General features: G+C 54.1%; 1 protein-coding gene across 1 annotated transcript in view; it reads left to right on the top strand.

Moving 5' to 3' along the window:
- Positions 1 to 9,871, top strand: part of MDGA1 (MAM domain containing glycosylphosphatidylinositol anchor 1) — a 56,263-nt gene extending 46,392 nt beyond the window's left edge. The window contains exons 10-17 of the mRNA XM_007467290.1: positions 124 to 275; positions 1,113 to 1,290; positions 1,534 to 1,557; positions 2,557 to 2,709; positions 3,066 to 3,200; positions 7,830 to 7,960; positions 8,178 to 8,286; positions 9,014 to 9,871. Of these exons, the coding sequence (XP_007467352.1) occupies positions 124 to 275; positions 1,113 to 1,290; positions 1,534 to 1,557; positions 2,557 to 2,709; positions 3,066 to 3,200; positions 7,830 to 7,960; positions 8,178 to 8,286; positions 9,014 to 9,105 (974 nt within the window). The 3' untranslated portion in view covers positions 9,106 to 9,871. The remainder of the gene's footprint in view (positions 1 to 123; positions 276 to 1,112; positions 1,291 to 1,533; positions 1,558 to 2,556; positions 2,710 to 3,065; positions 3,201 to 7,829; positions 7,961 to 8,177; positions 8,287 to 9,013) is intronic.
- The last annotated feature ends 3,714 nt before the right edge of the window (positions 9,872 to 13,585 follow it).

Raw genomic sequence — 13,585 nt, 5'->3', positions numbered from 1 at the left:
GCCCCCCCCCCCCACTCTGTACCACGCATCCTCTTCTGTCGCCCTCTCCTGCACCTCCTCTCTCTGTGTCTGTCCTCATCCTCTGCCCCTCACGGCCCCATGCCCCCCTCCCGGCCCTCTCAGCCAAAGCCTACAGCCCGGAGTTTTACTTCGACACCCCCAACCCCACCCGCAGCCACAAGCTGTCCAAGAATTACTCCTACGTGCTGCAGTGGACCCAGAGGGAGCCTGACGCTGTCGACCCTTTGCTCAACTACAGACTCAGTGTCCGCCAGGTGGGCCAAGGGGGACAGGGGCTCAGGTGCAGGCTGGCCCTGGGAATACTCATCAAGCCAGGGGGAAGGGGTTGGAGACACATTGACCCTCTTAGAGATAACTCTTCAGAGCCAGGGAAAAGGTGTTCTGGACACAGGAGCTGGGACGCTGTAGGGACCTGTCCCCTTTGAACCCATGCTCTGGGCACAGCCCTGAGAATTAGGCAGGGGTCTGCTGGGTTCGTGTGGGGGAAAGGGGGTAAAGCCAGTCCTGCTCACAAAGCAGAGAATCTACTCTTATATAAGAAGCTTAAAGCATGAGCTTAAGTCTCATCTACAGGGTCTCTAGGACACAAGGCCAGAGCCACTCTACGAGTCTCGAGTCCAGTCTAATTGCATGTGGTTCTGCCCAGACTAAGGGGTAGTTGGGTGGAGGGTAAGAGTGTGACTCTGAGGCAGACTGCCTAAGCTAAAATTCAGTTCTGTATTAACTTGGGCAAGCTACATCTGTTTGGCTTCAGTTTCTTCATCTGTAAAATGGGGGTAATTATACTATTCCAACTGATAGGATCATTATTTTGAGGATTAAATGAGTTAATAATTGCAAAGCATTTAGAACAGTGTGTAGCACACATTAATTTTTCAATACGTGTTACTATCACTTATTATTAAGACAGCCTTGGGAGGTGGGCATGGAAGGGGTGATTGCTCTATCTTACAGATGAGGAAGCTGAGGGCCTGGCTTCCTAGTCCTTTGCTCTTTCTGCTCCCCTGCACTGCCCCCCAAAGTCACACCAGGACCTGGGCTGGTGCTTAGGTGGAGGGTGTCGGGCATCTGGGAACTCCCTGTATCTACAGTTGAATCAGCAAAACGCCATGGTGAAGGCCATCCCGGTGCGGCGTGTGGAGAAGGGGCAGCTGCTGGAGTACATCTTGACCGACCTTCGAGTGCCTCACAGCTACGAGGTCCGCCTCACTCCCTACACCACTTTCGGGGCTGGAGATACGGCCTCCCGCATCATCCACTACACAGAGCGTAGGTGGTGGTGGCTGTGGTGGTGGGATAGGTGGGCCCATCTCATGCCCAGGGGACCCCTCCATATTCCCCACGTGGTTCCTGAGCTTGGGGTTCTCCAATGTGCAGTGTCCTACTCTGTCACTGCAGGCCAGGAGCCTCTGGCCCCCAGGCCTACTCTGGGGACCCTGTTCCTAAGCCCACGCACCCTCTGCACAGCCCCACACCTTGGTTCTGACTTGGTTTTCCTGCTTGCTTTCTCAGCCATCAACTCTCCCAATCTGTCAGGTGAGACACCCCTACCCACTTCCCCTTCCCTTTAGGGACACAAAGCCTCCCCGGGTGGGAGGGACCCCAAGAGATAACCCAGAGAGAAAATAGTGTGGAGGCCAGAAGTTGGCAGAAAAAGCAGAAGGGAGCAAGGCTGGGCTTGGAGATATTTGCATCCAGGATTTATTCTGGGGCTTAAAGGCTTGAAGTGAGGGTGGAGTCAGGAGGACATCTCTCTAACTCAGGGCCTTTTGTCCTCACTCAGCACCATTCACTGTCCCCAAAGGAAAAATGGAAAGCCCAGGCTAATCCACATTCTCTGTTCCCTGGGGCAGAGGTCCTTAATCTGAGATCCATGGACCACCCCTACAAAGGATGAGGAGGGTCCATGAAACTGGACCCTGGAAGGGCATACAGTTACTTCTTTATTTTCCCTATAACTTCTAGAAATTTAACATCTTCAGTGATGAATGTAGGAATGTGGTATAATCACTACCTGTGACTCTGTCATCAGTGGAAATCCAATGTTTTCACATCACCTAAAAGTTTTTGCAGCCATCTCTAAATATCATTTCCATTTATTAGTATTTCAAACTACAGTAGTTAGACCTAACACTGGATCCTGTGATTTAATTAGGTAATAGAGAAGCCCACTTACTATTATATCACAAATTTATTTTTTAAATATTTTGATAACTGTATTTCAATATAATTGATTTCCTTTGTAACCCTGTGTTTTTCATTTTATGCACCTAAATAATTATTCTGAGATGAGATTCTTAACTTCACTAGACGCCAGAAGGGTTTGTGGCACAAAAAAGATTAAGAGGTCCTGTTCTGGGAATAGATTTGTCAGGGGTTCCATTGCCTGGTTTCTGAAGCCCTGGGATCCTGGGCCCGCTGCTTGGATGCTTGGGAGCTGTCTCATGGGTGACCAGGAAGGCAAAGCTGGACCAGGGGACTTGAGGAGGCTGACTCTCTTTGTCTCATTTCCTCCCAACTCTGCCCTGAATACAGACAACACCTGCCACTTTGAGGATGAGAAGATCTGTGGCTACACCCAGGACCTGACAGACAACTTTGACTGGACCCGGCAGAATGCCCTCACCCAGAACCCCAAGCGCTCCCCCAACACTGGTCCCCCCACGGACATAAGTGGCACCCCTGAGGGTGAGGACATGGCCTGCTGCTAGGAATGGAGAACAGCTTCAGGGAGGGGTCTAGCCCTGGGGAGCCCGGTCTGAGAGGAGACACAGCCCCGGCCTCAGGGAGCCCTGGTCTGAGAGGAGAGAGACAGCTCTGAGCTGCTAGAGGATTGGGAAGAAGAGAAACTGCAGCAGAGCTGAGAACTCACAATGGCTGGCCCAGAGTCCTGTGTTGTGCCGTGAGGCGGGGACGACTGGGTGGGGTGGGGTGAGGCACCTGGGATTCAGGCAGCTGATACTAAGGCCACAAAGGAGTCAGATGGAAAGAGACCTGGGAGGGGTGAGGCGGAGGCTGTTGGCACACCTCCCCCCTCCCTGCAGGCTACTACATGTTCATTGAGACATCAAGGCCCCGGGAGTTGGGGGACCGTGCGAGGTTGGTGAGTCCCCTGTACAACGCCAGCGCCAAGTTCTACTGCGTCTCCTTCTTCTACCACATGTACGGGAAGCATATCGGTGAGTCGAGGGACCAGGTAAGCTGCACGAGTGTGTGCTGGGGCAGGGAGGGGTGTCCACAGGAAGCTGGGGACTGGCCCGGGGAAGGCCTGGGCATCCCAAGTTGGCTGAATCACAGATCCTTGTAGGGAATATGAGCAGAATCTGGGCAAGGGGGAAGTCCAGAGCCAGCTTGTCTGAGGTTTTGAGATGAATCAAGGCTTTCTGAGGGTGCAAAGAAAATGGATCCACCAGGATGAGTCTTGGAGGGGATGGAGAAATCAGCTAAAAGGTTGCATGTATTGAGTGCCTGCCAGGTGCCAGGTGACATCCTGGGTTAGGGATGCATCTGTGGTCTTATTAACCCTCACAACCACCACGTGTGGGAGGTGTTACCATATAGACCAGAGAGGTTAAGCATTTGCCCAAGATCACACAGCAACCCAAGTCTGTCTGACTCTCCCAAGCCCTAAACGCGGGGCTGGAAGGGAGCTGCTCTGTGAGCAGTGAGGGGAAGTACTGGCTTCCTAAGCATGACCGTGAACCTAAGGAGTGCCCTTTGGGAAGAGATGGCACTGGTAGGAGCGCCACGGTAGTCAATGAACTCATCAGTTCAGCCCTCATTTCCAGAGCTCCTGCTCTGTGCCAGGCATCTAGTGCTGCAGTGAACAGGATGGACAAATCTCTCATCGTCTTGGCACCTACAGTCAAGTGGGAGAGACAGACATTAAATAATTAATTGCACCAGATAGGATTTGGTGACCACTGTGATGTGTGTCTGCAGCAGAAGGACAGAGGCCAAGACAGCTGATAAAAGGAATAGTTGACTGACTCTGGGGGCTGGTTATGGAAGACTCTGCTGAGGAAATGACAATTGTAATTTTATTTGTTTGTTTGTTTGTTTACATATTTATGGGAAAGGTAATGTATTTTGCACAGGTCAGAATGTACAAAAGGGTGCATAAGGAGAGTCCCTCTCCCATCCCAGTCCTCCTGCCACCTAGAGTCCCTTCCCGGAGGCAATCAATGTATTAGATTTTGGGGCAAACTTCCAGAAATGCTTTAAGCATGTAGAAGTCAGTACACATATATTCTGTTTCCCTCCATTTTACACACACTGTTCTGTGCCTTGCTTTTCCCTCTAAACTGTGCATCTTGGTGATCAGGCCTTAACAGACCATAGAAAGCTTCATTGTTTTCCTCAGCTGCATGGTAGAGGAAGTGACTTTAAGCAAGTGTGGACCTAAAGGCTCAATTGTGAAGTGTCCACGGGCCCAACTGATGAACTGGAATGAGGTGGGATGGAACCTTCTGCATCCACTGGGGTCCCCCGGGCCATCCACACAATCCAATTCACCCGTGACTGGGTCTGGACTTCGTGAGAAGCTTCCTGTGGGGTAGGTGGGGGTGAGGGTGACCAGAACCTCCCTGCCCAGCTAGAGTAACCACTTCAAACCAATCCTGGTTTGCCCCAGCCTTTCCCACTTTTAACACTAGAAGTCCCACATCCCAGGCAAACCAGGACAGTTGGTCATTTTATCCTCCGCTCAGGACGGGCACGGGAGACCCAGCTGGCAAGAAGAGCATGTTGGACACAGTAGGGCCCTGGGAGATCAAGCCTTAAGAGCTGGGATGCCCAGGTACCTGGGAGCAGAAAAAGCCCTGAGGGAGCCATCTGTGCTCCAGAGCTTGCTTGGTGTCCCCCAGCAGGTGGGACAAACACCAGTCACTGAAAGCTTTTGGGAGGCAGGTTTGAATTCCACCTGAGGAAGATCCTATAAGTAGCAGATCTTCCCAGCAAAGGAATGGGCTATCCTGTGCCTGGACAGGAGGACTGTCCAGCAGGGGTGCTGTGGAGGTGACCCCTGTCCCAGGTCATGTTACTCCCCTGCTCGGCCCTCTTCCATCACCATCTTCTCTAGGCCTCCCGTACCGGATCTGCCCCTGCCTGCTTCTCTGACCTCATTTTCTGCTGCTCTCCCCTGACTCTACTCAGTTCAAGCACGCCGGTCTCCTTGCTTTGCTTTAAGTACTTGAGGCCTTAGAAGCCTTTGCTTGTGATATTTCCCCCCGCCTAGAATGTTCTTCCCCTCCCCTCATTCAGGCCTCCTTGGAGAGGTCCCTGACAGCCCCATGTAAAACACCTCTGTATCCCTTTCCTACATTATTTTCTTTATAGTGCTTACTGCCAAAAGAGCATAAGCTTCAGGAAGCAGAATTCTTTATCTTATTCATGGATGTGTCTCTGGTGTCTAGAATAGTGCCTGCTCAATTAGATGAATGAATGAATGAATGATGGGGAGGTAGGGAGGGCTGGGCTTGATGAACCCTGAGATAACTCCTTACCCTGAGAAGCCTCTTTTCAGTCAGTCCTGATGACAGTGATGGAAAGTTCTTCACTGAGCATTCAAATATCGAGAACAGATAGGAATTTGATGGAGACTTTCCCTCAGGAGCCAAATAGGGAGAGAGGATATGAATCCCAGTAACTGCCACACTGTAGAGCAGGGAGTGGTCTGGGCATGGGGAACTGCAGTTTAAGGTCTCAGAGTTCACAGGAAGTACAGAGGACTCCCAGCTCAAGCCTGGGAAAACTTCTTGGAGGAGGTGACATTTCAGAGAGGGCTTGAAGCACAAAAAGGATTTGGTCACGGGAACATAGTAGGGGAGGGCATCTCAAGCAGTGGGAACAACCCAGGCAAAAGCCCAGAGTCTGGAAAGCTGGACTGTGTCCAGGCTGTAACATGTAGCTCAGTGTGGCTTTGGAGGTGACAGGAAGATAGGGAAGAATGTAGTGAGCAGGCACCCTTAAGGCCCTGGCTGACCCTGTGAAACGCTGTCAGGAAGAGGGGAGATCTTGGAGCTGGTGGGATGATCAGGGAAGGGGGCAGAAATTCAATTTTGGTTTGAGTAGTGAAAAGGTGGGGCTCCCCCATTAGGGCCCTTGGGGCAGGGTGGTGGAGGAGGAAGAAACGGTTTGGAAATTGAGGTTGGACCCTGGAAGTTGGGGGATTGGAACCAGGGAAGATCTTCAGGAAGGGGAAGAGAGGGAGGTCCCTTTGGGGCTTGTGAGAAGCCCAAAAGTCACTGGGGCTTGGGCCCTGCCTAAGCCAGTGTGGCATCTCCTGGCCCACTGTGTGCTGGCTTCAGCCCTCTCAGGACCCCATCTGCTGGTGAGGGTTCTCCACATGCCCTGAACCTTTGTTTGCTCCTCCCCCAGGCCTGGGTCTGCTGCTGGGGAGCGGTGGGTGTTTCTTGCTGTCCTGGTCCCTCCTCTCCCCTCCCCTCCCACCCCACCTGGCAGCTCTGGGCACCAGCTGTCCCCAGTCCTTGTGTCTCACTGGCTCTCCTAGGTCCAAGCCAACTCCTTTAATCTCAGGCAGGTAACATTTGGTGGCCCTCCCCCACTGGGGGTCCATCTATCTGGTGTCACAGATGGTGTGGCTTTGTCTGGGGCAGTGCCATGCAAATGCCAGCTACCAGGTGCTGTCTAAGATTGATTCCCCTTCTCTCTGAGCCAAGTCTTTATGTCATAGGGGGCTTGAGATAGGCTAGAAGAGCCGGCGAGGGGGCATGACATTGCCTGGGTGCTCTTCATCAAGGCCTGATCCCTTCCTTCTCTTCCATTGCCCCTCAGCATCTCCACAATCCCAGGCCCCTGGGTCTGTGGGCAAAGGGGCTCAGCACCCCTAGGCTAATAACTCCAAAATTTCACATTTTACCAGAGCTATGTAGCACATATACTAATATCTTTCTTTGAATCAACTCACTCCTTTTTTCTTAGCTTTGTCCTAAGCATCAATATTAGAGAAGTTGTGGGTTTGAAAGGCTAGCTTTATTCACCTCTTAAACCATATATATAAGTCTGAAATTTTTCATTGAGGTATAATGGACATTATATTACTTTCATACGTACAACATAATGATTTGACATTTGTGCATATTGCAAAACAATCACCACAGTAAGTCTAGTTAACAACCAACCATCACCAGAATTTTTCTTTTCTTATGATGAGAACTTTTAAGGTCTACTCTCTTAGCAACTTTCAAATATGCAATACAGTATTATTAACTATAGTCACCATGCTGTACATTACATCCCCAGAACTTATTTATTTTATAACTTGAAGTTCATACCTTTTTAGTCCCTTCACCCATTTCACCCACCTGCCACCCTCCAAGTGTTAAATTTTTAAAGTCCGTTGCTGTACCTCCAGAGATCATTGCATGTATCGTGTACCACCAAGCGTGTGCACTACGTGCTTCGGGAATCCTGCTCTGTGTTCAGATATGGGCCCCAGTGTCCTGGGACAACTCCCCTGTCTAGAGGGAGGAAGGGTGCTGTGTGTGGGTGTGTCTCTGTGTGTGAGTGAGTGAGTGTGTGGGGAGAATTAGCTGATTAGGAAGGAAAGGAAGAAATGAAAGAAAATTTGCCAATCGTCCTGATAAATGGAATGCCCTGCTGCTGTCCCCTCTCTTTCCCATGCTGAGGTCCCCTCTGGGATAACAGGACACCGAGCCAGTCTGCAATGGGGAGAATGTCCTGCCCAGCGGGGACTGTGCTGCGGGCAGTGGTAGGGAGTTGAGCCTGGTGAATGGGGAAATGTGAGGGTGCCCCCTCACTGCCCCCTCTCCTCACACCCACCACAGGCTCCCTCAACCTCCTGGTGCGGTCCCGGAACAAAGGGGCACTGGACACACACGCCTGGTCCCTCAGCGGCAATAAGGGCAACGTGTGGCAGCAGGCACATGTGCCCATCAACCCCAGCGGGCCCTTCCAGGTGAGTCTGCTGGGCCCAGGGCTCCCCACAGCTCTCGAGGCCCTGGGCCATCGCTCCAGCCAGGGAGCCCTCAGGAGGGCCCAGGGCTTGCTCCCGGGAGCTGAGGAGAAAAGCTTGCAGGGGTGGGGGCCTTCCAGGGAGACGGAGGCTAAGGGCTGGGAGTCTGTGGTGCAGAACCTCCCTCATCCCTGCTCCCTGCTCTCTGACCCCACCCCAGATTATTTTTGAGGGGGTTCGAGGCTCGGGCTACCTGGGGGATATCGCCATAGATGACGTCACACTGAAGAAGGGAGAGTGTCCCAGGAAGCAGATGGATCCCAATAAAGGTGCAGGATGGAAAGAGGGCGGGGGTGCTGAATCTCTGGGGGACTGTGTGGGTGGGTGCCTGTGTCAGGGGACGTTTTGCTGTCTGAATTGGGGTTTAGAGTGGCTGGGTGATGGGATGCATGTGCTGGTGACTGTGGAGACAGCTGCTGATGTGTTTGGTACCCACCTTGGACCCCACCCTGGCTCAGGCTGTGGGCCGTATGGAGGACAATGAGACCACCAGACCCTCCTGTGAGCTTACTAAGTTTACAGTAGCAGCGTCTGTGTCTGGGTACGTGTGTGTGTGTGTGTGTGTGTGTGTGTGTGTCCAGGTGTGAATGTGTACCCCTCCCCCTCTGCCACTGGGGGCCAGGTGTTTGCAATAATAACAGCTGGAGGTTACCAGGTGGTTACGATGTACCAGGCCAGGTACAAACACCTGTATGTGCGTGATCTCATTTATTTCTCACAGTCCTCTGGGTGGCTCTTCCTATTAGACTCATTTTACAGACGAGGAAACTGAGGCCACTGAGGTTGAATGAATTGCTCTGTGTCTTATTTAGTGAGCCACAGAGCCAGGATTTGGACCCAGCAGGCAGAGCACACCACCTCATGTCTTACAAGTGTGTCTGTGAGCACAGAGAGGGCACAGAGGAACAGCCCTCCCGTGGCCTTCTGGCTGTTCCTCCCTGGCCCTGCTGAGCTGACCGGAGCCCTGGCCTGTCTCCCTTCTCTTTCCCATCACAGTGGTGGTGATGCCGGGCAGTGGAGCCCCCTGGCAGTCCCGCCCACCGCTCTGGGGGTCCATGGCCATCTTCCTCTTGGCGTTGCAGAGATGATGAGCGCTTCGTGGCCCCCCCCACCCTGCCCCCGGCACACCAAAGTGTCCGCATCGTACCAAAGACTGACCCCATGCCAGCCGGGGTGCCCAGGGGCAGAGCCGCCCGCCAGTGAGGGGGCCTGCATTGGCTGTGAGGATGAGCAGAGAACAAGGACAGCGGCCCAGCACTGTGGCCCCGGAGACGTTTGTTCGACACACGCACACACACACCCACACTCACACACACAGAGATATATTAAAGCACAAGTTTCTATCTGACCTGCCAGCATCTTCTTTGCTGCAGAGACAGGGGACTCGCCTGAATGGCACCTACCACTCCAGGGACCTCGGCGCCACATAGGCCTTGTCCTGGCTGCACCTGCGGTGTGTTTCTGACCTTCCCCTGTCCCTGACTCAAGGCTGAGCTCAGCCCCGTGGCTTTACCAGAAGGAACCAGAAGGGGAGCAGACACAGGAGCCCTGCTCTTGGATGGACTCTGGGGCCCCCTGGAATGGAGGAGGCCGGGGTCAGAGGGGGCCAAGCGGGACTGACTCTGCAAACGACAAAGGACATGAGGCACCAGCTGCACACAACTCTGTTCCCAGAGCGAAGGCCAGAAGCCGGAGAGCCGAGGACACCCATATCCCCTGACCCATTCATTCCTGGGATGCCATATCCCGCCCCTCACTGTTCCCCCTTCGAAGGGACCTAGCGCAGGGTCTTGGGCCTGGACAGTCTGGAGACTGACCCCTTCCCCACCCTCCCCATCCCACCGCACCCCACCCCACAAGCAGCTGTATTCCTGAGAGCACAGTCCCCGCCCTGCTTGGCTGGCCTAACCTCAGCCCCCAGCTGAGCCAGGGGGGAGGGGTGGTGGCCAAGCCATTTTCTGGGGTGAGGCTTGGCTCTGAGAGGGGCAGAGGAGAAGTCCTGCTTTTATGATTTCACGCCCCCATATTGGACATTGATTTTAGGAGTAGAGTGGAACCTACATTTCTTATATACTTGCCGTGAAGGGGTGCTCTGGATGGGGTGTGTGTAGGGGGCTGCCCTGTCCTCCTCCACCGCAAAGCACTGTCTAATAGGCTGTTCCCTTCCCTGCCCAGGGTCAGTGAAGGAGGAGGGATTTGTAGGGCTGGGGGTGGTGTGTGGGGCAGTTGCTGGTCACCATGTTCCCTGGGAGCTAAGCCTTGTGCCCCAAAACTGGGAAAGGGCTCCATGCCCTTGGTCCTGGGTTGGGAGACTGAGACTGACGTGATGGGACCTAGACCTCCTCCTCACCGTCATCCCTGAGCGCCCCTCCTAGCGGTCCATGGGAGAGAGAAGGCCCAACCCCTTCCAGGGTGAGTCATCACGTGTGTGTGCATGTGGCTGTTTGGGTGTGCACATGTGCGCATGTGTGGGCCCATCTGTTGTCTGTGTACCACTGTAGGTATATCTCTAGCAGGAGTGTGTGCAAATATGTATCTGCGTGTGCAGTTATCCATATGTGAGGCTGGGTCTAACCCCCGTCTCTTGTGAGTGCCTGCGTATGTCAGTATGTCCATCTTCATTTGTGACATGAATGTTTGTGGAGTGCTGGCCAAATATGCCACTTCAGCCCTATTCTGTAGTCTGAAGCTGCCTGCTACCACCTGAATTTCTACCTTTTATCCCCTATGGGTGACAAAGAGCTTACAGATGACCCTATGGAAATGAAGGCATCTTTGATGGAGGTGTCACAGGGCTCCTCCTGGAGCATTTGGTGGGGACAGCTGCAAAGAGGCAGCACTGCAATGCCAGGAGGCAGGCAGGAAACCAAAGTAAACGCTGCCCATCTCAGCTCTGCCAGGCTGGTGTTATCATCATCACCAACAGCTGGTGGGTGGCCAGGCCAGGGCTGGAGTGGGGACTCCTGATACCCTCCCAGCGTGGCTGCCTTCCCGGCCCAGCCAAGGCCTCTGTCCGAAATGAGTGGCTCCAGGTTCCCAGAACGTGCTGCCATTTTTCTGCGGGTATTGTTCCTTAATTGTCCCATCTGTGCAGGGTCTTTTGTCCCAACTAGACTGTGAGCTCCTCCTCTGATCCTTCCAACCCTCCCCTGACCCCATCCCACCCTCATGCCCAGCACAAGTGGGTCTGTTATGGAAATCTCTCAATGGGCTTTGCCTAGCGGAATGGATTATAGAAATCAGTGGTTCCCAGCCTGGCAGCAGAATAGAACCACCAGAGATTCTTTTAGAAAGCACCAATGCTTGGGGCCCTCGCCAGAGATTCCAGTTTAGTTGGACTGGAGTGCAACCTGGCATCAGAAATGTTTGAAAGCTCTTCAGGAGAACCCTAGAGTAGGAACCACTGGCCTATCACCTGCCAGGTGCTTCCCCCGTGCCCTGGCTGGCGTGGGTGCTAGAGATCAGAGCGCTTCCTCCTTGGGGCACCATGGTGCCCCATGCCTACTGCCCTCAGATGACCTTTGAATACATCTGTCCCCTGCTCTGGCTGCTCTATAATGGAGACCCTCTCTCCCTTGTTCACCTCCACATCTGTCGAGCTGGATACAGAAAAGGGAGTCAGCAGCATATGTCAGCTGAGCTGAAGCACATACACATGGCCTCTGAGTTCTGGTCTGTTTGGAGAGAGGGGACATGGTCACGTGGACAGAGAGTGCGGGGTGGGGGAGCACCAGGGAGCACTTCCAGAGGGAGGTCGGGGTGGGACCGGGGCAGCCCTGACTCCAGGGTGGCTTGACCTGGGCTAACAAAGTGCCCGAGGGAGCCGCTGAGATCCTTGGTCCTTGCGTGTGTCTGCATGTGCCAGCAGGTCTGCAGCGGATGTGGGTGTCAGTGTGTGCTGACATTAACAGTGTGTGATGCGAGCACCTAGGGGTGTGCTAGCCTGTGTGTGTGTGTGGTGGGGGTCCTGCAAGGAATGAGTGTCTTTGTGTGTCCCTGGGTGACTTGTGAGTCAGTGTTTGTGTGCCTGTGAGTCAGCACCTCTGTGTCAGCATCACCTGTGCCATGCGTGTCTTTGTGTGCCAGTGGGTGTCAGCGTCCATGTGTTGGTTGGTGGCCCATGAGGACCCCCAGCCCGGGGGAGACCAGTCTGGCTGGATCCAGTGCATCTCCCCAGTGGCAGTCTCACCCTCTGGGTCAGGGTGGCTGAGGCATTTTGTGGCCTTAAAACAGGGAGTCCAGGGTCAGCCCTCAGGGTGTTAGGGTCCTCTACCCCTGTCCCCTCCAGCTTGGTGTCTGGGGGACAAAGGGACTCCTGGGGCCAGGTGCTGTATAGGTAGGAGACAGGGAGCCTCAGCTTGGCTGTCCTGCCCCTGGAACCATAGACAGCCACCCGGGGTGCCAAGCTAAGCCTGCAGACTAAGCCCCCTGCTCCTGGGACGCTCCTTCCGCCTCTGCCCTCTCTGGGATAGCCCTGACTCTTCTTTCTCATTCACTTTGCCCTCTCCCTATGCTCAGTGAAAGCCCCTGGCTCAGGCTGTCGGTGCTGGGATGGGGCATAGAGATCCAAACTCCTCATGGTAAGAATGAGAGTTAAGCCCAGAGATGGGGAGGGACTTGCCCCACGTCACACAGACAGTTAAGGTGGAGCCAGCCTTGGAAGGACTGTACTACAGTCCTGGGGTTGTCAAACCTCTGGCCACTGCTCACGCCAGGCAGCAAGGAGCTTGGTCAAACATCCCTGTCTCCGGGTGCTGGTACAGATGTTACAGATGTTACTGGGCCCTGCACTAGGAGAGGTACTGTCTCCCTGCCCCCAATTCTGGCCCCGCATCCCAGGCCACGGCCCCTCCTGCCCCAGGTCAAGCCTGGGTGCCACATGGAGGCTGACGCCCTTTGCCCACACTGGCTATGGCTGCTGCCCTCCCCCAGGCTCCCAGATGAAAGGGACTCTCTTTCCCCTCCCCTCTGTCTTCACATGAGCCTGGGCTGGGAATAAAGGTCAACATGTCCTGGTGTCCTTATCCTGTTGACTTCCCCCTAAGGACCAGGGGAACCTGGGGGAGCAGGGCTAATCCTTGTGTTTTCCTCTCTCTGGACAGCTCAAGGGGGACGAGGGTATTTTCAGGGTCTGTCCTCAGGAATGGGGTGGGTGAACCTGAAATGGAGGGTCCCTGTAGGGCCACTGGTTGAGTTTCTGGGTTCAGGGAAGCCCTCCTCAATTCCAAAGGCAGGATAGCACCCCCTCTCTGTTGAGTCAGTGCTGCTGTGTGTGTGCGTGGATGAGAGGGTGTGTGTGTGTGTGTGTGTGTGTGTGTGTGAGAGAGAGGGTGTATGCGTGAGTAAGAGTGTGTGTGTGTGCGAGGGTGTGTGTTAGGGCAGAAGGACCGCTCTTTCCTGGGGATCCCTTGACCCTTAGAGCTGGAAGGGACCTTAGAGACCATTTAATCCAGTGTCCCCACTGCACAGGTGAGAAAGCTGAGGTCCAGAGAGATGGCCCTTGCCCACCACCACCCCCTCCCCTCATGTCACCTGCATTCATTTCCCAGGGGCCCCCCCTAGGAATGC

Source organism: Lipotes vexillifer, unplaced genomic scaffold (genome assembly GCF_000442215.2).
Source record: "Lipotes vexillifer unplaced genomic scaffold, Lipotes_vexillifer_v1.1 scaffold528, whole genome shotgun sequence".
In the NCBI taxonomy this organism is placed as follows: Eukaryota; Metazoa; Chordata; class Mammalia; order Artiodactyla; family Lipotidae; genus Lipotes; species Lipotes vexillifer.
This window is presented reverse-complemented; position numbering and strand designations above follow the sequence as displayed.